Source organism: Anas platyrhynchos, chromosome Z (genome assembly GCF_047663525.1).
Source record: "Anas platyrhynchos isolate ZD024472 breed Pekin duck chromosome Z, IASCAAS_PekinDuck_T2T, whole genome shotgun sequence".
Lineage (NCBI taxonomy): Eukaryota > Metazoa > Chordata > Aves > Anseriformes > Anatidae > Anas > Anas platyrhynchos.
In genome coordinates, this window is record NC_092621.1 from 13,889,711 (window position 1) to 13,915,544 (window position 25,834).

The 25,834-nt window shown below is 40.5% G+C and overlaps 1 protein-coding gene across 7 annotated transcripts in view; it reads left to right on the forward strand.

Moving 5' to 3' along the window:
• The first annotated feature begins 5,631 nt into the window (after positions 1 to 5,631).
• LOC101802348 (oncostatin-M-specific receptor subunit beta) overlaps positions 5,632 to 25,834 on the forward strand; it is a 33,760-nt gene continuing 13,557 nt past the window's right edge. For 2 of the 7 annotated variants that reach the window (XM_038169933.2, XM_038169937.2), the window contains exons 1-7: positions 5,632 to 5,768; positions 9,128 to 9,272; positions 14,960 to 15,057; positions 19,164 to 19,324; positions 21,552 to 21,711; positions 24,098 to 24,385; positions 25,019 to 25,148. In XM_038169933.2, coding sequence (XP_038025861.1) covers positions 9,223 to 9,272; positions 14,960 to 15,057; positions 19,164 to 19,324; positions 21,552 to 21,711; positions 24,098 to 24,385; positions 25,019 to 25,148 — 887 coding nt within the window. In that variant the 5' untranslated portion in view covers positions 5,632 to 5,768; positions 9,128 to 9,222. Of the gene's footprint in view, positions 5,769 to 7,869; positions 7,992 to 9,123; positions 9,273 to 14,959; positions 15,058 to 16,309; positions 16,434 to 19,163; positions 19,325 to 21,551; positions 21,712 to 24,097; positions 24,386 to 25,018; positions 25,149 to 25,834 lie in introns of those variants that run through there. The other 5 variants (XM_038169934.2, XM_072031676.1, XM_072031677.1 and 2 more) reach the window with 5 other exon arrangements.

A 25,834-nucleotide genomic window follows, 5' to 3' on the forward strand; every position in this document is an offset into this window, starting at 1 on the left:
AAATGATCCAAATGGCATGTAAGGAAACGCTGCCATAATGATTCTCATTTATAAACACAAAAAATAGCCTAAACATTGCCTATGCACTTGGGGTTTTTTTGGCCACTGACAGTAAGCTGTCAGTAAATCCTCTCTCATCAGTGCTCACAGTCATCTCTCACAAATGCCTGGGAAGATCATGGAAAAGATCCTGAAAGCTGAGTGCTGCAGTTGATATAAAAGAAGGAAGGGAAGCCAGACAAAGGGACTTGGACAAGCTGGAGAAGTGGGCCCACATGAACTGAATGAGGTTCAACAAGCCCAAGTGCAAGGTGCTGCCCCTGGGTCAGGGCAATCCCAGACATGAGCACAGACTGGGAGAAGAACCCACTGAGAGCAGCTCTGCAGAGAAAGACTTGGGGGCTCTGGTGGACAAAAAGCTCGACACGAGCCAGCAGTGTGTGCCTGCAGCCCAGAAGGCCAACTGCGTCCTGGGCTGCAGCAACAGAGGGGTGGGCAGCAGGTGGAGGGAGGGGATTGTGCCCCTCTGCTCTGCCCCGGTGAGGCCCCTCCTGGAGTGCTGCATCCTGGCCTGGGGCCCCCAGCACAAGAAGGATGTGGGGCTGTTAGAGCAGGTCCAGAGGAGGACCACAAAGATGATGGAGCAGCTCTTCTGTGAAGACAGGCTGAGAGAACTGAGGATGTTCAGCCTGAAGAAAAGGCTCCAGAGAGACATCATTGAAGCCCTAGACTATTTAAAAGGTGCTTATAAAAAAGATGGAGAGTGATTTTTTACATTGTCAGATAGTGATAGGACTAGATTGAACAGTTTTAAACTAAAAGAGGGGAGATTTAGATTAGACATTAGGAAGAAATTCTTTACTCAGAGGTGGTGAGGCATTGGAACAGTTTGTCCAGAGAATTTGTGGATGCCCCTTCCCTGGAAGTGCTCAAGGCCAGGTTGCATGGGGCCCTGGGCAACCTGGCCTAGTAGGAGGTGTCCCTGCACATGGCAGAGAGGTTGGAACTAGATGATCTTTAAGGTCCCTTCCAACCCAAACCATTCTATGATTCTATGGTTCAGGGTGCCTGCTACTGCCAGAAAGAGAGAGCTTCAGGATATCTTGACTTCTAAAAAGGTCTATGAACTTCTATAGATATCTGCCAGCTATTCCTGATAAAAGGGTGTTTTAAGTTCTTCTTTCCATCATTCCTCTGAGAGGAAGGATGCTAGAAAGAGGTCTGTGTATGTAGGACCTCCTCTAAGGTCCTACAGGTCCAAGAGCCTGAATCCTTAGTTGGAAGGAGGGGCAGGCAGCATGCGTACATTGGGTTGGAAATGGAGACTCTCATGATGGTGCTGGCCAAAATCTTGTAACTTCTGGCACCAGGAAGATGGCTTCTTCTCTGCCTGCAAACGTGCAGCTACAGAATAGGCTCAGTGTCACAGATGCAGATGAAGGCTTGGGAACTCTGTTTAGCAAAACATCAAAACATCTTGGAACTTTAATCCAGGACATAGTGTAGAGAGAGACTGCTAAAGCTTGCCTGGTACTGACACTAGTATCTCATGCTGATCTTGCATGTGGGTGGGCACCGATGACGCTATGAGAGGAGACCCTGAGTGTATCAAGTGTGAACGTTTGACTTGGAAGAGATGCTTAAGGGCATGTGAACTCAGGTGGTGCCTCCTCAACCCTATCACAGAAGGGAAAAGGTTTCTTCAGGAAGTGGAGACTTCTGAGGATCAATATATGTTTGCACAGCTGGTGTCAACACAAAGGAGTCGGATTTTATGATCATGGGACACTTGTTGAGGACTGCTGGGAGATGAGAGCAACCTGACTAAGTAGGGCAAAAATGTCTTTACCAACAAGCTGGCCATCTCAAAGAGATCTTTAAACTAGGAATACTGGGGAGAGAGATGATGACTGACAATGAAGTGAGGGAATCACAGAATCACAGAATGGCTGAGGTTGGAAGGGACCTCTGAAAATCATCTAGTCCAGTGACCCTGCTGAGCAGGATCACCCAGAGCACATTGTGCAGGATGGCATCCAGGTGGGTTTTGAATATCTCCAGAGAAGGGGATTCCACTACCTCTCTGGGCAACCTGTCCCAGTGCTCTGTCATCCTCACAGTAAAGAAGTGCCCTCTCATATTCAGCCGGAACATCCCGTGCTTCAGTTTGTGCCTGCTGCCTCTCATCCTGTTGCTGGGCACAAGTAAAAAGAGACTGGCGCCATCCTCAATACCCTCCTCTCAAGCATTTATACATAAGTGGGAAGTGGAGGACTTGTTGGCAGCCACCCCAAGCTTATGCACACATAAAGGAAGCTGAAAGCTTTATGGGTGAAGCTCTCATACTTATGGGAGAAATCATCATATCTGCATGCCCACTAGAAGTGATACAGCATGGGGATCAAACAGGAGTTGTGATAGAGCCCTGTGTGCAGGTGCAGAGCTATGACAGTCCCTCTAATCTGCTGTGAGGAAACTGGAATACTGTGTCCAGTTCTAGGCAGTTTAGTTCAAGTGAGGTGTTGAAAAACAGGAGAAAATACAGCAGAGGGGTACCAAGACTTAGAGCATATGAACTGCAAACCTGCTTATTTTTCCAAGGTGGAGGCTAAGAGACCACCTAAAGGCAACCTACAACTATCTGAAAAACAGTTACAAAGCGGACAAGCAACTTTTCTTGGAAATGGCAAATGAATCAAATAGAGAGAGGCGACAGTCTGAAATTGTGCTTTGAGATGCTTAGGATGAATACTGGGAATACTTCTTCTCTAGAAGGAAAGTACAGTGCTAGAACAGGTCACCTAGGAAGGTTTTGAAATTGCCATTCTTGAAGGTTTTCCAGGCAGATGAATGCCTGCTTTGAATGGGAGTTGTATTATGGCCAGTTTGTTCAGACACTTTAAGGCAAGTGCAGACGCTCTGTAAAAAGAATATACATAATTCAAAATAAAGCAGTTACTTGTTGGCTAACACACACAAAAGCTAGCTAGGGTTTAATGAGCTGTTAGACTAAGCATTACTATGCCGGCATGCCTAAGAAGCCTTTGCAGGGCAGGAAGGCATGAAGAAGAATGGGAAGGGTCACTTCCCATGGCTCCCTGGACAGGATTCTCAGCATTGCCCAGTTGTTACCCTCCACCAGCTCCATCAACAATGATGATAAGACATATTGTTTCCCAGCTAATCCCAAACTAGACTGACTAGCCTTCCCCAGGTGATTTTTCCTTTTGGGATTTTATAACTGTTCATGCTGGTGTTTTCCCTCCTGAATCCTTGAACTGCCATTGATCTCATGTCAACAGCCCTGTTTCTTTCTGTATTTCTTCCTTATCTCTCTACAAATGTTCTCACAACTATCTCATAGCAGTCTGAGTTAAGGTTATGCAGCTGTGTCATATCAGAGCAGGGCTGTGGACACATGTATGTGAGCAACTGTACATCCAAGAGGGGGTGGGGGAAATTCAGAGCTGAAGTTAAAGAGAAAAAGGATCTCAAGCCAGAATGGATGTCTTTGTCTGTGCCTTCACAATCTACATTTATATGATTCAGTATACAAAGAACTTTGGGACCTAAATTGGGACTTCAAGTTTTTTAGACATTGTAACACTGTACTTTGCAGTGCCAGATTTACCTGTGTGCTTTTCTATTATATTTCAGTTTTCCTGCCTTAAATATGAAAAATCTGGCAACTTGTTTTTTGAAATACTTTATAAATTATTTATAAATATTATTCTGTAATGTGTTAGATATTTAGATACTAAACAGTACCCTGAACTGATCAGTACCTAGACAGCAGTGAGAAGACAGTTCAGAAGTATGGTGCATTCAGAAAGGATAAGCTACTACATTGCTAATGCTGGAATTCCTAGTTTATGTGGTTCAGTGTGGAAAAGCAACATCAGTCATAACTGCTGCTACCCAGTCAGGTGAGAGGAGGTTTAAACTTGTAATCCACAGCGGAGTTGAAATGATTAAGGAGCCATTAAGAATATTAGCAGATTTTTTAACATGTATCTCCAGTAAAGGCCTAAAAGAAGAAACACTTCAATTGCAGACCTGGGGTCTTAAAGCAGAAAATGGCATATATTATCTTTAAAATAGTATGTATAGTTTTTCCACCCCTACATTGAAAGGCCAAAAGGAGTTCAATTACACCCATTCAAAATTTAAAAACACACTAGAACAAAGCTGTCTTAGTTTATTTCCTTCAGTTTTCATTATACGATATGCCATTTTTCCTGCCAGTTTAATGTATGAACCTCCCATGTTATATTTATTGCATATTATTCAAAGCCTACTCTCACATATAGAATTGACAAATTTTCAGTATGCTTTTCTAATTTTACTATATAAACACATTAGAAGACAGAATTTATTAACTTATTTATTAACTTTATTAAGTTGCTAATGAGCATAAGGGAAAAAAAAAATGGAAAGAGAAGAAACACGTCAGAATTTTGGCATCCGATCTTTAGACATCTGTGACTTGAATTTTCAGTAGAACTATGCAGTTAGATGACCTTTTGTGTACTTAACCCCTCTGCATTCTGATGGAGCAGATGTTTAGTACTAGTACTACTCCAAACATCCATGTGGGCAATGCAAAATCAGTAACCAGTGACCATCTATGACAAGTTCAGTTTACATGACTCACCATGTGCAGGAACTCTATGGGCAAAATAGATGTAATTCTCCAGAGCGACACTGAGGAATAAGACTGTTCTCTCACAGGAGATCATTTGCTTGACTATAAAGTAAAAGCATGGTGAAAAAAAAAAAAAAAAAAAAAAAAAAAAGAAAGGGAAGAAAACCTGACTAAAGCAGCAGGGTATTACTTAATAGTGGGTGGGGAACATCCCTCTGGAGAACAATTCAGAAGAAAATGATCAGGGTGCCTTATTGCAACATGTTGACAGCATTATGCTCTTATGAAAAAAAGGTAAACTATGTATAAGGAGGTAGAAAAGTAATACTGGGTGTGAAGACTTCTCAGTCCACATCCTACTGAGAGAAAAGTAACCAAGGTCCAAGAACTGGTGACAATCAGGAGTGCAATGAAAACTGACAGAATGCCTGAATAAAGTTTAACCTATAAAAGCAGCTTAGGAAAAAGTTACCAAGAGACAGAAGACTTCTTTTACTTAAAACTGCTACAAACCGGTGAAACCTTCACTTTGAACACACTGGGAAGGACAAGTGCTAGGCTTGAAGGAAGCCTTCTGACGGTTCAGTCACGCGATGGAAGTGGTGACCCAGCGAGCTTGGGGCACGTCCTTCTCTGAACACCTCACACGGTGCCAGTTGTGCTCATGAAGCACCGGGAAATGGATGTGGAGAAAGACTCATCTCCCTCCCGTGGCGTGGAGAGAGTAGAGTTCGGCCTGATGAACCATACCCTTCACCAAACCCTGGTTCCTCAGCAGGATTTTGGGCAGACAGCTGGAGGAACCGTGCGGGCTGCTGCCGAACCCCCAGCCCTGGCCAGCCCAGGAGCCGCGGGGACACAGCCCCTCATGGCGTCCCCTCGAGGAGCGCGAAGATGGCGGCGAGCCCTGAGGAGCTGAGGGAGGCGGGACCCGCCCGCCTCCGGGAGGGCGGCCAGGGGAGCCCGGCCGTGCTTCCCGGAGCCAGGAGGAAATTCCTGAGGCGCTCCTCACCCAGCCTGCCCGCGGAAGGAGGGGCCGCCCTGCTTGCTTCGCCGTCGCCCTTCCCGGCACGTCCTGCCGGGGGTAGACGTGTTCCCCCCCGGGGTCCTGAGGGAGCTGCAGGTGAGTTGTGCCGGGCTCCCCCTCTCCCTCCCAGCAGCCGGCCTCGCTGAGGGGGTTCACCCCTTCCCCGCCGCCTTTTTCGGGAGCAATTTCATCATTTTAGGGGTTCGGCGGCTCCCCGCTATTCCGGCCGCCCCAAAACGGGCTTCAGCGCCTGCCGCTCCCCCGCCACCGGAGCCAGGAGGAGCGGGGATGCCGCCGCTGCCCGCCTGCCTTCGGAGCCCGTCATGAAGCACCCCAGGGCAGCGCGGGGCGCGAGCAAACACCGTGGGTTCCTGTCAGCTCCACCGTGGTCGGTGTGGCCGGGCTGTTTTGGGGCGCAAACTTTCCATCCTGCTTTTTTATGTAGACTTCTTGTGGCAGGGCTGGCTGCTGCTCCCGCAGCTCCTCGCACTGTGAGCAAACCGTGCCTGCAGCGCTCGGCGAGGTGCGGGCTGTGGCAGCCCAGGTGACAGAGAGAGCTTACGACTTCGTGTCCCTGTCTAACGCTCCCCTTTAAACTTTCCTGGGTCATAGGAACTGAAAAAAAAAGCCCCCTTTTTCCTCCCCGGTTTAATTAGATTTTTGTTTGGATTTCAGCCCTCGTGGGACAAATCCGAAGTAATGTTTTCCTGTTCTGGCAAAGCTCTTCGGAAGAACAACATCAAAGAGCTTTCTCTGTATCAAAATACAGGAGATAAAGTTATCCCTAAGTAATGAAGTGATTGTATGCATATCAGACCTTAATTATATAAAATCCTTTCTTCCATATGCAGCTTTTTAAATCTTGTTGTTCACTCATGGAAATCTCAAAGGCTTTTTAGGAGCTTTCAGTGTCTTATAAGCAGTTGTATTTTCTGCAAATAAGAATAAGCTAAGTGTTATTGAAACTATCTTTAAAATTACTTGGAGGAAGAAGACTTGAGTGCAAGGACTAAAAGCACTGTTCATCTTTTTTTTTTTTTTTTTTTTTCCAGAATTGTTGCAAATCACATTTTGTATAAACCGTGTGACATTTATTTTAAAGAATGAGCTGTTTAGTTGCAGGATGCCTTGGCAGATGCTTCTTTACCAAAACTCACAAAGTTTCAGATGATTCGACACTGCTCCCTGCTTCGAGGGCAAGTAAAGCTGCCACAGTCAGATGTCAGCTCTGTGCTATTCATTTGCAAGGGAGGATGTGATATTGGGGATTACAGAGTCAGGAGAGCAGCAACACACTTCAGTCCAGGGTCTTTGTACAAATCGTTTACAAATCTTTGTACAAATGCTTACATCATTCTAGATCTTTTTGGCACGTATCTAGTTATCTAGTTATCTGTCTAAGAGAAAAAAATGCCTACAGGGGATGAGTTAGTCCTCTCTACAGCTGCCTCTTTCTCTCTGCTGGCTACGGAAGGAGCTTATAATGATAGGTTTTGATGCTAAACATATCAGTTCTGATAGTGACCTAGTGTTGCCTGGCAAGGATTGTGGTTCCTGTCCTTAGTCTGTTTTTCTGCTAAGTAGGACTTAGAATAGGACTATATGATGAAAAATGTTGTATGAATCCAAATGTTTGTTATTAGTGCATTTGCGTCAGTGACAGTCCTCTTCCACATCTGGTACGGGAAAATTTGATTGATAGTGCTCATGGTTTAGTGTCTCTGTCTAATACTCTTCTTTAAACTTTTCTGGATCATAGGGACTGAAATTGTTTCTTTTCCCAGCCTGTGTACAAGCTTTGGCTCATTTCAGGATTTGGGTTGTAGGTGGCAGCTGTCTTAAACAAGCAAAGGATGGCTGAGAAATGAAAGTTGTATGAAGCATGATTTGGAATATGTGACGTGACAAAGACAAGGCAGATCAAATCTGTGGTGAATTAATAGAAGGGACCTCCTTTTCTTAGACACACGTGTATTCCAGGCACTGCAGCAGTACATGCACCATACAGCTCCAGCTTCCTGCCGCTGGCTCATGAATGCCATGACCCTGATCCTGAAAGAGGTTTCAGTTGAATTTTGGTGCTTTAGTGCCTTGGAAGAGAGGTTTGTCAAAATGTTTATCTTAAGCATATTTACGAGATGAATAACTGGAATTTCTTTTTCCTCTTTTCCATGGAATCATGAAAGCATTGGCCAGCAAGGGACTTACAGCGATCATCTAAACAAACTTTTTTCTCTGAAGAAGAAACATTTTAACTAAAGATATTTATTTAGACTATTTGCAAATTACCTGCAGAAAGAGATTTTATCTCTTCCTAAGGTAATTTGTTCCTGTGTTGTCTCCACTTCTCCACTTCTTGAGTGATTGCTTGCAGTTGTCAGTTCTCTGAACAATTCCTGTTGCTGCATAATATTATTATGGTTGCTGCCAGGTCTCCAAAATGTTCTGCGCTACTGATAAATCTATCAGGATTGATTACTGGGGAGTCCCGAATCCATTTGTACCTGTCTTATTACACCTCAGGTTACTTGGCAAGGGAACTTTTCCCATAGAAGGGTTACAAGTAGAATATGTATTCAAGAGTTGGAAAAAACTATCAGTGGTGCAGGCTACAGTCCGACAAGACACCTGTCTACTTTGTTTCCTGCACAGAATTTTTAGAAGGGCAACAAGAAAGGGGGGGTAAAATGAAAAATTTCTTGTGCAATTAACTTTTGTAGCTCTGACAGATCATTTTGTGCCCAATCATCCTCAGCCTAAGGCTTAGTATTATCCCTGATTTTATAGATCATTTCACATGTTGTTCCAGTAATTCGATTTCATCACAGAAATGAGAACTAGAGATACTGTTTCTAATGCTGGTGAAGAATTAGAGTGGACTGGGGAAGCTGGCAGACTACTTAGGTAAATTGTCACTGATACAGTGCTGCCTAAGGAAGTCAGAGGGGTGAAACAGAAAAGTTTGCTTAAAGCTTGTGTAGTTTTAAGCCAACAGATAACACTTGAAGATGTGTACTGCAGTGTAGAGAAAGTACATTGCAGTACAGAGAAAGTCACTGTCATCTGCTTTTGCTTTGTGTCCCTTGGAAACACCAGGCATTCTGTGGACCACTGCTTCTCCTTCCCATCTTAAAGCAAAACCAAGAAAAAACATGACTTTTTTTTTGCATGTGTTTATTTTGCATGTGTTTTGGGGAGTGGGCTGCATGCCATCTTGCTTTTTGCCTTGTCCCAGTAAGTTTTATTAGGTGCTGTCTTGCTAAAAGTCATTTTTAATTTAAATGCATCTATTTGTCTATGCTTTCTTTTGGCATCCGGACATCTATGAGGCCTGGCTGAGAGCATTCATGTGATTCTCTTCCAACAACCTTCACTGCACAGAGTAAATTTTCCTAGGTCACCAATAGCAGTAATTTAATCTTCTTTCCTTCCATTTGCATATTTCCCTGAGGAAGGAGAGAGGTGGATGAGGAAAGTAGAGCATAAGCAACGAGAGAGAGAACTGAATGGAACAGGTGAGGGGTAAAGAAATCAGCAGGGCGACTGTAGAATGAAGACCAGTAGAAGAAGTTTTCATAAGAAAATTACATTTGAAAACAGGTTAGCATCTCATGTATAAGGATGTTCCTTATACATGATCCCTATTCATTTCATACATTTCATGCATAAGGATGTTCCTTTTTTTTTTTCTTTCTTTTTGATTTCTTTCTGTGAACCTCTTTAGAACATTGGTTTGCATTGTAGTCAAATGTATTGTCTAAGCATAAGTATACTTTTCTGCAAGTACGGTAAGTATGTAAATCAGTAAATAGAAAATATTTTGAAGAAAAATGTTTTTGTTTTTGTTTTTGTGTGTGTGTGTGTGTGTAAAATTGAAACAAACTAATGTGGCATTATTTTTCTAAAATAAATGATAACAGGCTTATCTTAATTTTTTTGTATATTATGTTATATTCACATTACAGAAGTGGCTCATAGTGTAATTTTTTTAATATATACTTTAAACCTCCTTTATGTTATCTGAGACCAATGTTTCACTTCAAGTGTAAATACAAAATCTAAGGGCCTGATTGTGTCATCTTTGTATTGAGTCATGCTTCAAAGTACTGTGGAACTTTTGTGAAACTGTTCAGAATTCCTCACCAGTGAGACCCAGTGTCCATCTGAAGATGCAAGTTAATTTGTATAAACACAGAATAGTAACTGTGTAGGCACAGAGTAAGACGTCAGAGAGCAGAATTGTAACAGAATCATCAAATGGTTCTGTGGCTCTTTTAAGAGTCTGTTCACTGTCTTTTTTGTTAAGAGTTCTGGAAATTGGGGAAAGTCCCTGAGGACTGGAAAAAGCAAGTGTTATATTCACAAAATGGCAAGAAAGCAAACCTAAGAAACTGCAGTCTGGTCAGCCTCACTTCAGTCTCTGCGACTACTGGGAAGCAAGTCTTTCCAAAAGCCGTTTCCAGGCATGTAAGGGAAAAGACAGTGTTTGGGAACAGATGCTATGGATCTACTAAGGGGAAGTCAAACATGAATGACATGATTTATTTCCCATGTTGAAATGGCTGGCTCTGTGGACAAGGGCAGAACAGTGGATGTTAATGATTTTTTTCACAGTATATATGCGTCCAAATTAAAGCAATAGATTGGTAGACTACTATTTGGAGGCAAAAACTGTCTGGATGGTTAGGCTAAAGGGTCAGTTCTTCAAAGTCAATGTCTGGTAGACATTTGGAGTGGTGCCCTATTGAGCCAGCGCTACTTAACGTCTTTATCAGTGCTCTGGACAGTGAAATGAAGTACACCTTTAAATAGTTGGCAGATGACACCAAATTGATGCAAGTAATTGATACTCCATCAGGTAAGTATGCAATTTATAGGGACCACAACAACCAGGATGAACTGGGCTGACAAAACTTAGGAAATTTGGCAGAGACAGGTGCAAACTCCTGCTGGCTGGATTTGGAGGGAGCAGGGCAGTCAGGGAGCTGAGAATAGTCACACAGCAAAAACAGACCTGCTGCATGATAGTCAGCAGTGGGCTTCGGTGGCAAGGGTGGGACACCATATACTGGGCAAGAGCATTGTACTCGGCTCTGGTGAGGCAGCACCTCGAGTACTGTGTTCAGTTTTGGGCCCCTCGCTACAAGAAGGACATGGAGGTGCTTGAGCGGGTCCAGAGAAGGGCGACGAAGCTGGTGAGGGTCTGGAGAACAAGTCCTATGAGGAGCGGCTGAGGGAGCTGGGCTTGTTCAGCCTGGAGAAGAGGAGGCTCAGGGGCGACCTTATCGCTCTCTACAGATACCTTAAAGGAGGCTGTAGCGAGGTGGGGGTTGGCCTGTTCTCCCATGTGCCTGGTGACAGGACAAGGGGGAATGGGCTTAAGTTGCGCCAGGGGAGTTTTAGGTTGGATGTTAGGAAGAACTTCTTTACCGAAAGGGTTGTTAGGCACTGGAACAGGCTGCCTAGGGAGGTGGTGGAGTCACCATCCTTGGAAGTCTTTAAAAGACGTTTAGAAGTAGAGCTTAGGGATATGGTTTAGTGGGGACTGTTAGTGTTAGGTTAGAGGTTGGACTCGATGATCTTGAGGTCTCTTCCAACCTAGAAATTCTGTGATTCTGTGATAGTCAGCAGGTCAAGTAAAGTGGTTATTTCCTTTTATTTGGCACTTGTAGTGCCACATCTGTGTCCGGTTTGAGGCTCCTGATATGATGACGATCAACACACTGGACAGAGTCCAGCAGAGTGACCAGGAGGGCTTGGAGGCTGGAGCACACGTAGGAGGAGTAGCTGCAGGACCTGAGTTTGCTTAGGCTTGAGAAGAAAAAGCTAAGGGCAGCTCTAACCGTTGTCCTCACTCAACTAATGGAAAATCATGGAGAAGAAAAAAATAAGCCTTTTGCAGAAAGACAAGAGGAATCAGTGCAAATTGTAGAAAGGAAAATTCAGTTTAAATATACAGGGAAAAAATATTCTCATAGATGCACTAAAACAAGGTGTCTAGGGGAGCTGTGTCATCTCCATCCTTGGAGTTCTTCAAAACTCAGTTTTATGAATGGCTCTGGTTCTAGAGAAAAGCTGTTTCAAAATTGTTTTGATGACAGAAGTAACTAGAAAAGAAAAAGTATTCAAACTGTGTGTCTGCTGTCCATATTCAAAATCTCTGGCATGAGAGCTTCTTGTTCTTAACCTGCGGTTCTTGGAAGCAAATGTCACAGGCATTCCAGTCTGGAGTGTGGTGGCAGCACATGACTTCTCTTAAGCTTCAAAGAAAAGAGTCGATAGAGATTCATTCCCAGAAGAAGAACTGTGGCATACGAGTGAGGAATTCCTCAAAGAACATTGCTCCATAACTTTTCAGATCAGCAAGTAGACAACCAAGTTATTTAGCAAAACGATGGTTGTGACATTGCCACTTTTCTTGTGGCATTTGGAAGTAGCTCACTGGTTCTCAGAGGCAGCACTTTGCCTGTTTTAGGGTGGTGAATTTAGATATCTGAAAGCATTCCCTGAGTACTGTACTCCACTTCCTTTGTTATTCAATTGCTTTCACTTTTGGCAAAGATGCAGTTAATCACAATACTATTGTGTTTTTTTTTTTTTTTTTTTTTTTTTTTCTTTGAATGACATTGATGATGTGTTTTCTGCAAATATTTTGATTCTCTTTTAATCTTTTTTAACTTAGACACATTTTAAATGGTTGCTTTATAACAGTATTTAATTATTGATATTACAGAGTAAGTGCTTGACATTTGTTGGTAGCAATTACTGTACATGATTAATTTGTTCAACATGAGCAGAAGTTTGTGCATCAAGATGACTTAGGTAAAAATATTACTCATATTTCTTTTATGAGTACAGTAAAGGACTGTTTCTCTCTCTCTTTTTTTTTTAATAACTTCTTAATTATTTTATTATTTCAATACAAGTCATATTCTCTTTTGTTAGAGAATTTCAAAGCTTTTTCCATGGTAATTTGTTTAACAGCTACAATGTTGCACTTCATCATAGTTTACTTTACAGTGTTAAATGAGACCATTAACACAGGGAATAGTGAAAAGCATTGTAAAATTCCAAATATGTTTATATTCCAATGGTCATTTATTATAATTCACTTTCCTTTAGTAGAGTACAGTATGTGTAGTGTGCAGCAGTAGAAATGAGATAGAATGTGTCATCAGTGAACCGGTAGTGTAAATGACCAGAGAGAGGTAGTTAAATTAGACAGATAATTCAGTACAGTAGCTGACAATGCCTCTGTACAGCAGGAAAGGATTTTTTATTTTTTATTTTTTTCCAAATAGGAAGTAGTTTAACGAGTACTCTACTGCATTTTGACTTCCACAGTACTTTCCCATTGGATGTAGTTTTTAGGTGATATGTGACAAATAGGTCAAACAGATTTGTGTCCAAACCCAAAGATGTTTACAAAATCAAAATGTCCTGTGGGACCACGTTTTCTTCACTGATATAATTAGGTGAGGAGTTACTCCCCTGAACCTAACTGAGTATGCTTGCTTGAAATTGGTCTTAGGGTACGGTCAACTCAATTGCCTTTAAAGGCCATTTAGTTATTTATTATCATTATTATTATTTTTGATTTCCTGAGAAAGGGTGTGCAAGATTTGGCTTTGTATTCATTTCCTATAATTCAAAATAAAAACAATGTACTGAAGAGTTTTCAGAATTTTTAGCATGATCTACTTTAGGAAAACTTTCTATGCCACTTAACCTGCCATTCTGCTGCGTAGCAAAAAGCCAATCTACAGTGGTTATTTCAACGAGATGTATCAAATGATTTTTCCTTTTAGATATTAAATTTGATCAGCTCATTAAAAAAAAAAAAAAAAAAAGTCTAAACTTTGAGAATTCATGAAGAAGCTGATTGCCTGTAGCTCTTGGAACACTCTTAGGTGCAATGTGAATTAAGTGTGAGTACTCAAAGCTATGTAGATTCTTATTCATGTTGATTTTAGTGTTGTCCAAATACTCTTGAAGATATGGGCAAGAAAGACTGCAGACGTGCATACATTAAGGAAGGCAACTCTCACTATTTATATATGGGGACATGTGAAACATCTGTTCTTATGAGGAGAAAGTTGGGGCACACTCTAGCAAGGATACTTAAGGCTCCTGTACTCAACTCATCCACGTTTTCCCTTTGACCTTAAGAAGCTGTCAGAAAAAGGTTTGAATCTTTTACCTCAAGCCATCAGAGAAATTCAGGGCTTTCCAAAACCACAGTGAATCTAAGGCAGGATCGTTGAAGTTTCTGCAGCTCTGAGGTAATAAATTGGAGATTTTCTTCCAGGAAGAAGTTCTGGAGTAAATTCCTGGCACTTCTGAAATTAGCAAATATTCTGTCCTTGGCTTTTGTGGGGGCAGAAGGTTATTCTGGTTATCTTTCCTGCTAAGCAGTTTCTACTTCTGTTATTAAAGTTAACTCTCTATATCAATATTCTGCACAGCTCCAGAAATGTAGTGTGGAAACCATAAGTTAGAGATAACTGTATCCAATAGTCCTGTTCCTGTTATTTGTACTTCTGTACCCTCTGAGTGCTTTTAACCATACTGCTGCTGAACGTTTGCCTCTCCCTTCCACATGGTGCAATGTGCAGGCAATGTTTATGTTTTATGAGGTCTGATATGGTCAGTCCCTCAGGACAACTCTGAACTGTGCAAGTCAGAGTTTCATCCTGTCATAGTGTGAAAGGTGCTAAGACTTCAACACAGGTATTTCAACTCCAGCCTAACTGTAGCCCTCCATATAGTGTCCTGCTTGCTGGCAAAGGGTGAGACCATGCTCGCCAAAGCATGGATTCATCATCATCCAAGCTTCTTGGCAGGGCAGAAACTGGAAGACCTTTTGCACCTCTGATATTTCTTTTTTCCTTTTTAGAGTGGATTTCCCATTTCTTGCACAAGAGGAAAGCCAAAAATACATCAGGACAAACTTTAGTTTTAACATTCCTTGGGAACATGTGGAGGAAAACCATATTTGTGTGTGGTTGTGTTTTATTTCTTTAGATTGAATTGAACTTTTAAAGCATGATGTATTTTTCACCACACTGTAACCAGGTCCTAAAAAATAAGAGTTGTTTGTTTTTATTCCTTATCTTTCTTTGTCCATTCTTCCTGAATGTCTCACAAACAGCCTGGAGTGTTGTGTGGTTGGGTTTTTATTTATTTATTTACTTATTCTTACATGCAGCAATAGTATCTGAACAGTTGTCTAGCATATATTTTTCCTAAAAGAAACACATAAATAGAAATATCTTCTTTCCTGTTAGGTCGTGTGCAGGAAAAGGCAGACGAATGATGAATCACTTCATGATTCTGGCAGTACTGCTCCCCCTAAGGACTTGCCACACTGCATACTCACAGCAAGGTAAATGCCTTTTTCATTTGGAAGCTACCTTGAACAACTGGAGCTTTGGACTTGCTCATTTGTAACTCTCCTATGATTAAGCAACATGTTACATGACTAATCAAATCATTCATTTTGTTACAGAGATGAAGCAACTTTAAAAACTGCCTGTTGTAACTCCATGCAAAATTTCCCATTGAATCAATTACTTGCAATGCCACAAAGCCAGATTGTATTTATATATCTGTTCCCACTCTCTCATATGATTTTAATCCGTGCTTAGTCATCTTTAAATAATTATTCTTTGACAGCTTTTATGCTTTCCTACATCTTCCCTTCACTTTCACTTTCCCATCTTTCTCATCTGTGAAAACATTAGGCCTTACATGGGCTCTTTCCTAGTCGTACCTATAAAACTCAGGACCACATTTTTATTTCATACACTTCACATCTGCATGTAATATGGAGAAAAAAATACTCATTTATTCCTATTCTGAAAGAACAAAGATGAATGTATGAATGTAAGGAATTTTCCAGAATGTTGTGTATTTTAAGGTAAAACTGTTGCTTGTATGCTTGCTACTGGCAGTACTATTGGACGTTTTCCATTTAAAGGAAAAAAATAATGAATATTTTTATTGGATTTCTATGACCACAATTAAGAGGCAGAACTTAATGAACCAGTCCTCACAATAGAAATCATACTGTCTTAACTGAGTTAAGAGATAGAGTTTTTTGATATTTATTATTATTATTATTTTGTATGATTGTACTTGGTATCATACAAAAGAGGTGACATACATATTTCAGATTTTTTTCCCTTCTCCTCTTTCCATTGTTGAAATATGTATGTTCACACTGCATTCCAGCAAGGTGCCAGTTACTTAGTTACCAATACCCCTAGGGTGGTAAACCATTGCAATGCAGGCAAGTCCAAACAGTTACTGTGTTACAATAACTAAGTCACTTGTTTTCACATGCTGTTTTTCAGGAGTAAAATTAGTCTCTGCTGTTAATCATAAAGCTATTCATGTCGTCTGAGTTAGCTTTCAGTTAAAACAAGTCATAAAATGCCTTGATTATATAAATTTCCTAGGCGGAGAAGGTTACAACTGTGAATGCTGCAAACATTTCTACATGCACAAATTATACTGCAGAAGTCTTTATTTCCCAAATTGTAATTCAGTGGTGTTCAAGATCTTGGACTCTAGAAAAATTCATGGCTATATTGTTTGTGCTTTTTATTGGTAGTGTGTGAGCCCTGACTGGTGACCATCTTAAGTTCTGTGAGGTCATCCAAATAAAAGGAGATAATGGAGGGACACTTGTGCAGATGGAAAAAAGAAAACAGAAACCAATGAGAGCTTTGTTTTGGGCAAAGTAATTAAACTTGGCAGGTAGGTCTCCATGGTGTGAAACAGGATGAGATTTTTAGCTTGAACAGAAAGATACAGATGGAGAGAAGAGAGGGAAGCACATCATCAGTGTAATAAGCACAGTAGTGGCACTTACACCTAGAGTTACCCAGAGGAGAGGAAACTCAGTAGATAAGCAAGTCTTTCTCTTAATGGTGCACCCTGAAGGGGCAAGTAAAGGTGTGAGGGAACTACATCGTATTTAGTACTTGTCTTTTACAAAGAACCCGTAGTTTCAATAGCTAATTTTTGATCTGGTATACAGTAACTTTCTTCTGTCTGACTTCAAGGCATCTTACATTTGTTAAGAGATGAACTCTGGTATCTTAAGTGATTATGTTCTTTAATATGACCTCTGCAGGTCATGTTGTCCAACCTCCCGCTCAGTCTGGTCACCTAAAGCAGACCACATCCTTGTAGCTTTTGAATGTCTCCAAGGAGTTTCAGCTTCTCTGGCATTCCTGTTCCCATGCTCTGTCTCCCTCACAGTAAGGAATTGTTTCTTTATGTTGAGGAGGAACCTCCTGTGATCCAGTTTGTGCCCGCTACCTCTTGTCATGTCACTGGGCACTGCTGAATAGAGCCTGGCTCCATCTTCTGTACACTCTCCCTTCAGTTACTTGCATACATCGATAAGCTCATTGCTGAGCCTCCCTTTCTCCAGTGGTCCAAGCACTCCGAGAATTTCTTCATATGACAGATGTTCCAGTCCCATAATCATCTTAGGGGCCCTTGGCTGGACTCTCTCCTGGACCTCCACTAAGTGTACATCTGCTAAAGGGGGAGTGCTCAGCTATTTTATTGTGACAAGACAGAGGCTTGGTTTCTTCCCTAGAGTAAGGAAAGACCGTCTTGTTCTGGCTCAGGTGAATTGTCATGAAAGAGCTGTGATGGAGACACAGGCAGATTATACAAATATGTTAGGTTTCAATTGCATAGCAATTGCACACAGCAATGCACACCAGTTTGAGTTCTGTGGAAGGAAGAGTTTAAAGCTGCCATAGAAGAACCCAGATTTACTTTTGTTTGAGGCAACCACAACAACTTTGTCAAACTTTGGATTTCTAAATCTTTAACGGAAAAAAAAAAAAACAGTTATCAGATATCAGTATGTTTTTCTTTTTCACAAACCTGTTGAATCAGTAGCATGCTTGACGTATGATCAAACCATGGTCAGGTCTTAAAAATTACTTAGAACTTACGTGAACTGTTGTCCAGATAATTTCATCATGTATTTTGGCAAGCCCATTTACATACACAAAATAAAATCCCCTCAGAACCTTGGTATATGTTGCTTCAGGTAACAGGGTGGTGAAGGTACAGGTAAGGCTGACCGAAAAGTAAGGTTGTGCCTTCTCAAAAGAACATAAGATACTCTGATTTCACAGTTAATTTTATGGCTCACTTCATTGCTTTGGTTCCCTGCTTGGCTCCGTGCCTGGTCAGTACTTGTCAGTGAAGCTAGCAAAATTTCTGTTTTCTGGTAAGACCTAGATTTGCTGCTCCTTCATCATTTAGGCAAGTGAAAATTATTCCAAGGCCCTCAACTTTGTTTACTCCATTCCAGACATCAGCTCATTATCACAGGTGCTGAATTTCCTCATGTGGTGTAAAACTGATGGCCATTTTTTAATTTATTTACTATTTGCCATTCAAAAGCAACTGCCAAGCAGCAGATAGTTTTTTAAGCACTGTGCCATAACCATGGCTAAACTAGAAATTTTACTTTTGCATGTGAAACATTTTAGCATTCACCTTGCAGGAGACATTAATGCTGTCAAATCCTGCTGTCACATAATCATGTATGTTTGTCTTTTTGCAGTAACTATATACTAAAGCTGCAGTGAGAATTGACAGAGGAGGAAAATGCATGTGCATTGGTGGATGTGTGCATACTGTCTTGAAAACTTTTTAGGATACAACAGACCTGATTCTGAGACCCAGTGGTTGAACAATGAAACCTTGATTTCTCACTGATATTTCACTTCTTCCAAGAAGTGTTTTTGTTTTTGTTTTTGTTTTTGTATTTGTATTTGTATTTATTTTCATTTTTATAATTTTTGTGTAGTGGTGACAAAACAGATACCTGAAAAGAACAACCACTCATAAGCTCGAGGAGCCTTTCCTCTTCTGATAAGTAAAAGGAGTATAGTCTGACTTCTAACCTGTCGTTTACCTTGGGAATTAAACCCAGGCCCACAAAGTCCATTTGCATTAACTAGTTCAATATTTGTTACATCACAGAGTAAAAATGAGTCTGGATTTTCTTCCCTAACATTTAGAGGCTTGCTGTGTGTTAGAATTTCCTGGGATTTAATCCCTGTTAGTGTACCGTGTTGTTGTTCTTCATTAGATTGTAAAGAGAAAGATTGATATTCTGATAAAGTAGCTAATAAATTGAGGGCATAATGAAACTAAAGAGCACACCCAAAATAATGATGGGGGGCTATTGAGTAGATTCAGGAGCCTTGTTTTAGCCTTCTGATGCCTTACGATGAAAGATTATAACTGATTTTGATATTAAGAGCATGGGCCTTGATCCTCCTGTGTTCCAGTTTGTGCCCATTGCCCTCCATTGCGTTCCTTTGCCTTTCCTAATGACTCCCAAAAAAGGGTAGTGTGGAAATTTTCAGTCTTTTGCAGCTTACCAACATTTGAAGGACTAAGGCATACATAAACATTAATATTTTTGTGTCCTTTTTGTGCTGCTAGGATCCCTTATGTTTCCTGTAACATACTTTAACGTTTCCAAGGATTTGGCTCTTCAGCATCTGATTGTGGAATGGGATGTTGACAAGACAGCGCATGATGCTGAACTAGCAATGTCTTTTGAAATACAAGTCCATCGAGCAGATGAAGCTACGGTGTGGACAGTAAGTGTTTTATTTATTTATTTATTTATTCAAGATATATTAGATCTTTGCATTACAAAAGAAACCAAAGGAAAATCATATGCTCAGGTGCATATACAGATCTCTGCCTCAGGTTTATGACTTACTACACACTATCTCCAAAACTGTACTAGAAGTACGTCCATATTTCACTAGGTGACAGACTTGGTTTAATGTTATGTCCAGTTTTTGTGAAAACAAAATATTGTCTCAATTGAAGAGGTAATTTCCACCTGAGCAGAATATAGCTATGCCTTGTGTATCTTTATTTAGAGGCTGTGGAGGGCAGACTTAGGAGATCTAAATCCCTTCCAAGGTGCAGGTCCCCTAAGCAGCCTCCCAGAAAAAATCTTTCTTTCCTCCTGAAGGCAGGCATTTTTGTAGCATGATTACTAAATGTCACTGGGGACAAATTCAGAATGAGTCATGTGTTGGTGCAACTCCTCTCACCTTACAAACCAAACAGCATAGTCTCAGTGTGACCGAGGCCTTTTAAGACCTTGGCCTAGTACTTGGCCCTGTCAGCAATGACCTTATATCAAACTCTTCTGTTTAGGGAAGAAGGTAGTTATGTCTCTTTTGTGAAATCCCTGTCCTGGTAACTTTCTTTAACACCTGAAGCACTCAACTTTTCTGAAGAAATAAAGATACCATCACCCAAATCGTTATGGCTTAGGCCTGCTCTGGATTTTTTTTTTTTTTTTGAAGTCTGTGACTTCATGTGAGAATTTTTGTCTCCCGAGAGAATTTCCTCTCCTTGGAGCTGGCAGAATCTTTTGGGAACTAAATGCATGTCTTAGGGATGTTACAGCTTTTTATGAGTCATCTGCTGATTGAACTATGGAATGAGATTAAATACACATGTTAAAACTTAGTAAAAACAGAAAACAGCTCCAACTCTTTCGGAACTGTTATTTTTGAGAAATGATATAAATTGGAGAAGGGCTTTTTATACTGTCCATATGATTATTATTATTTCTTTTTCCTTTTTTTTTTTTTTTTTGAGTATCCTTCCAGCAAACTCTTGTTAACTTGTTAAAGGAAAGTTTTTTGAATCCAAGAACAGAATTTGTAATGTTACTCATAATAAAGATGACTTGGTAAATAAACAGGATATTTTGAATGTCAGTGCAACACAGGAATTTATTTGCTTCTGTGTTTTTCTGAAGTCTGTGTACCAATAAAGGGACCCTGACAGTCTGCTCATACCAAAGTGAGTACAGTCTGTGTGACTTTCACAGTTAGACTGTACAACTGTCAACACGCTTCAACTGAAAAATTAAATTGTGAAGTGATTAGAGAGTTCTTCTCAAAGTGGCACTGTTATGAAAGTGCAGGTGTTGGTGATGGAAAGCAGTGATGGGGAGTAGTTGCCTAGCTGTCAGGGTGAGTCAGGGCTCTGGTAGAGTTCACTGGAGCAGCACAGATCTATATGATCAGAATTTGGTGTAGTTGCTCTAAGAACTACTGAAATGTATGTTCTGTTCTGAAATGTATTTATAATTACGGGTGACTAATACAATTTTTGAGACTTTTTTCCTGCCTCTTATGGGCTGTTATGCCAGCAAAGATTCATACTCGGGCTACCTTTTCATCTGTCTGTGTTACTACCTTGTGCCCTGGTTAGTTTGAATTGCAGTGCTCTGTGTTAGTGCAGCCCACTAAAACACGGGTAGGACATAGTAGGTATGTGCTGAGAGAAATATGTAGGATATTTTCACTTAAGAGCACAGCAGACTGACACTGATGGTCCTCAGACACTGTGCCTCAGAACTACAATTAGATTAATATCTGCATAATTCCTTACTGACCAGTGCAGATGCTTGCTGTAATCCAGAGCATTGGACAAAGTGCACCTGCAGGCAGCAGCATGTGTGCAGAGTGATGTGATAGCAGGCACATAGAACCCAATGAAAGTCCCTGGAAGTGAATCCATTTTTTGAGAAATGGGGCCTGACGCACCACACAATTATGTCATTAGAACCAAGTAGCCTTGCCACTGTCTCCATCACTCCACCACTGCTAGTGCAGATTTGTAATCCACCACTTAGAGTGAGATCACAAGCATCAGGTGGGATTTCAGAGACTTATTTTTCAAAACCATTTTCCTCATTTAAACCTTTTCTCTCTCTCACTCCTGAGCATACGTCCAAAGTATCTACATACTGCTGTATTTTCAATAATTTGCCTTACTGGCTTCTCTTTATAGGATTTTCATAATGTGACGCTTAATAAATCAGGAAAGCCTCTTCATTGGATATGGGATTCAGATTTACCTTTGGAGTGTATGTCACACTCAGTGAGAATCAGAAGTAAAGCAGAAGCGTCAAAAATCTGGAGTCAGTGGAGTCCATGGGAGACTGTCCTGGGTGAGCAAAACAAGACCTTGCAACATTGGCTTTATTTTTTCCAGTACAAAGCTATATTTTAACTTGCGGATGACTTCAATAACAAAGTCCAACTCAGGAGAGACAACTTCAAATCAAGAATGCATCGGAACTCTTATATCTAAGCACTAACCAACTCTATTTATCTGGAAATAATATTAGTGTTTCAGCCCTTGTTCTAATTTGCAGACTACCTTCCTAAATTAGTAGACCAAAAGTTTTAGGGCTTCTCTTGTTCACACATTAAAACAATACAGTACATTGAGCAGTATGAGAACTTGGATTTAAGAGGAATCTGTCCTCCTTTCTTGATGCAAGCTCTTGCGTAAGTTAGGGGCCTTGGCTCTATTGTAGTCCTTCACCAGATGAGACACAGCTCTGGTGGAGAGGAGAGGAGAAAGTGCATAGCTGTGGCTACTTCATCAGATTCATGAGCATTTCCTTTCTCTTGGAATCATAGCTTTGATATTAAGGATGTAGAGAGAGAGGAGAAAGTCAGCTCCTTATGTCACTTGGAATGAGTTGTGAATTATATGAGAGTAAACAGGAAGTGAACCAATAATATAATCAAATGATGCTGAAAAAAAAAAAAACCACACACTTTTTTTTCAGATTATAACCTGTTTTATTAAAGCAGTTTTGTATCCATAGAATTAGAGTTAAACAAAATTTGTAACTGTTTTAGAAAAAAAGATAAGTGATTTTGTAAAGAAACTTTCTTCTTGTTTGCGTCAGTAAGGGATTTTATTTATGGGAGAAGTTACTATTAGTAGAAGCAACTCAGGTCTGTATGCTTGGATTGTGGCCAACTAATTGCCCATCTCGTTCACATTATTTAATGGGAGATAAGACACATACTTTCTTACTAACCACAGTCTTGGAGACTTAATTTTTTTAATTGAAATTGGATAGGAATCAAAAAGACTATTTCCTTGTCACAAGCAGATCCTGCATTAGAGACATGTTTAGAGGTTTCTGAAAGGCGACTCTAGATTTCTTCAGATTTTAGATCGGATCCTTGAGAGCAGATTTATCTGCAACCTATGCAACAGTGTGTGAGTCACTGTATTGGGTCTGGCTGGAATGTTAACTTTCCCAGCAGCAGCCCATACAGTGCCGTACTCTGCAGTTGTAGCTGGAACAGCAGTGTTATCACACCAGTGTTGTGTCTGCTGCTGAGCAGCAGTGGCACAGTATTAGGCCTTTCTCTAACCCTCTTAGGGGGTGGGCAAAAGGTGAGGAGAGAAACATCACTAGGGCAGCTGGCCTAAACCAATCAAAGGGATATTCCATACCATGTGATGTCACACTCAGCAATAAAAGGTGGAAACAGGAAGAAGAGGGAAGGGGTGGGCTCTCGTTTGGAAGACGTCGGTCCTCCTCTCGAACACCGGCTGCGTGCGTTGAGGCCTTGCTTCAAGGACGTGGTCAATCATCGCTCATTTGTGGGAAGTAGAGAGTAATTTCTTTCCTCTGCACTTCCATATAGCCTTCATTTATTTTGTTTGTTTGTTTTCCTCCCTTCTTTTTATTTTCCTTTTTTCCCCTCCCTTTCCCCTTTCCCTTTTTTATTTTCCCCTTAGTTAAATTGTTAGTTCATGGTAGTCTTTATTTAATTATTATAATTATTTCCCTTTAATTAAACTATCCTTATCTCAACCCGTGAGTTGTTCTTTGCTTTACTTCTCCCCCTCCTCATCTAAAGGAGGGGGAGTGAGAGAGCGGTTGTGGGGTTTAGCTGCCCAGTACGGTAAAACCACCACAGTCACTTAAATATTACCAAATTTTGCACCCAACAGGGAGTCCAACATTGAAAGCCATAGAAATCTCATTCTAATCTGAGTATTCCCTTACCAGTCTGATTTGTTCAATGTTGGTTTAGTTTAGCTGAGTTCTCCGTGAGATTCAGAACGTTTGCTTTTTTTTTTTTTTTTTTTTCCTTTTTTTCCTAGTCCTCCGCTCAAAATCTGTGAAAGCAGGCATTTTGGCTGTAAGCATCATCCTGTTCATAGGTGCAGGAACAGTGTTGATCTGTAAAGACAGTTCTTGAATAAACAATTTGTTTTCCCCATGTGAAAGGCTGTGAGATAGACTAAGGCCTCCCTTAGGTTGTTTGTTGTACTACTTTTGTTTGTTGTACTACTTTATATGTGGATGGGCATTAACAGAAATCTACATGTCTAATTGCTCTCTGTATAGGAAAGAACGTGAAATAAAAGAACAAGAATGGTAATATAACAGCAGATTCTCATGTAAATGCTCAGTTATGTGTTCTGGTTGAAGGATGCTTCTGTAAGAAAATTTTGAAATGGTTTATTTTATTAAATTACGTTATTAATAACATTAACATTATTATGTTAATTTACAGGCCTTGATGCTTCAGATAATTATGGACCAAAAATCTTTCCAGAAGAAAAAGTTATAGAGGAAGGCCTTGGCATCACTCTTTGTTGCATTGGAAGGAAAGGCCAAATCATAAAGGAATTCTTTCTTTCGGATTCAGATGTTAATTATTTCAATAAAACAAACAGACAAATTGGACTTCTCACTGCGAAAAATGTGACACTTCGAGGAGCGTCTCGACCTGTCAGTGTCTTCTGTAAAGAGCCTTGCAGTGAAGAACCTTGCTATGCTCATGCAGTTTTCTTTGTGGGTAGTAAGTGAAGGCTTTATTACAATTCTGTTTTCCTGTTGCTATAAAGTCAAGAATGGCTGTAAGGGCTATGAGGAGAGAAACAAATATAGCTTTCTGTAATTTGTCATTGTCCTGTTAGGGCTAGCTGAACTGTGTTTAATCTCTGAAGTAAGGTATGCACACTTGCATGTAGAAGGCATTACAGAACAGAAGCCTTTGTTTTAAACATTTTTAGATTGATCACATCAATCAATCCCAATACAGGTCAATAATTTTTAAATACACTTAACCATTTTGAGTTCAGCTTCATTGCCTGTGTGCATGTGGTAAAATTTCAGCACAGTCCCCCTTTCCAAGGCTGGTAGTAAGTACTACAGATAAAAAACAATACAGATTAAATTAATTAAACTATTAGTATAACAAAAAATAATAATATAGAGAAGTGTTTGGATTGCAATTAATTTATGGTGTAGTACTGATTTTTGCTTCAGAGTGGTCATTGAATAAGTATAATTGAGTATAATTACAACATCTGTAGTAAACTAGGCTTTGTACACATCCATTTTTTCTAGTCTGCTAATGTATAGAGAACATTGAAGGCTTTTGCTTTGACTGCCATGCTGTTGGCTTTTTATCTTTATTCCCTTTGACAAGGGCCACCTGATACACCTGGTGATTTTTCCTGCCAAACTCGAAACATGACAACAGTGACATGTACTTGGAACCAAGGAAGAGACACCTACCTTTATGGACGTCATTCATCAAAACACACCTTGTTTGACGAGTAAGTCTCCTCACTGTTACATTAACTCTAGCCTGTGTTGTACAAAACAGTCAGGTTCTTTCTGCCCTTTAAGATCTGTGGAAATGTTTTTATCCATGTTGCAATTAGCTGCTTGCCCCTTTCCAACTCACTGATCAGCTTATTTAGCAAAGCTTGAGTAGTGCAGAATTAGACTAGCAAGCTGTATATGCCCAGCTTAAGTATAGTGACACAGAACAAATAGCTAACAGGTAATGAGCTGGTATGCTGAGTATTAGTGTATTCACAGTCTGCTGACATTAACGCTTACTGAAATTGATGGTTCCCTGCTAGCCCCCAGTTATCCTGATTAGCCTTGCTAGTCCTTTATGATTTTATAACTTCCCATGTTTCTTGAATTCCTGAGCTGTCTCAACAAACCCACTTCTGTCTATAATTTTAACTTCTTTCTTCTTTTTAACTTTTTTTTTTTTTTTTCATATTTTGTTTTAAATCTCTCTGTAACTTTCTTACAGCTCTTTTTTAACAGTCTGGTTCAAAGTCAGTGGCATATCAGACCTATGCATTGGCTCCTTGCCACAGAGGCATCTAAACCCATAGGAGAGGAGGCAAGGCAAAGCTTTACAGAAGGGGCTGCAGAGAAAAAAGATTAAAGGGAACACATAAAACAGTACAGAAGACTCATATCATCAACACAATCTTTCAAC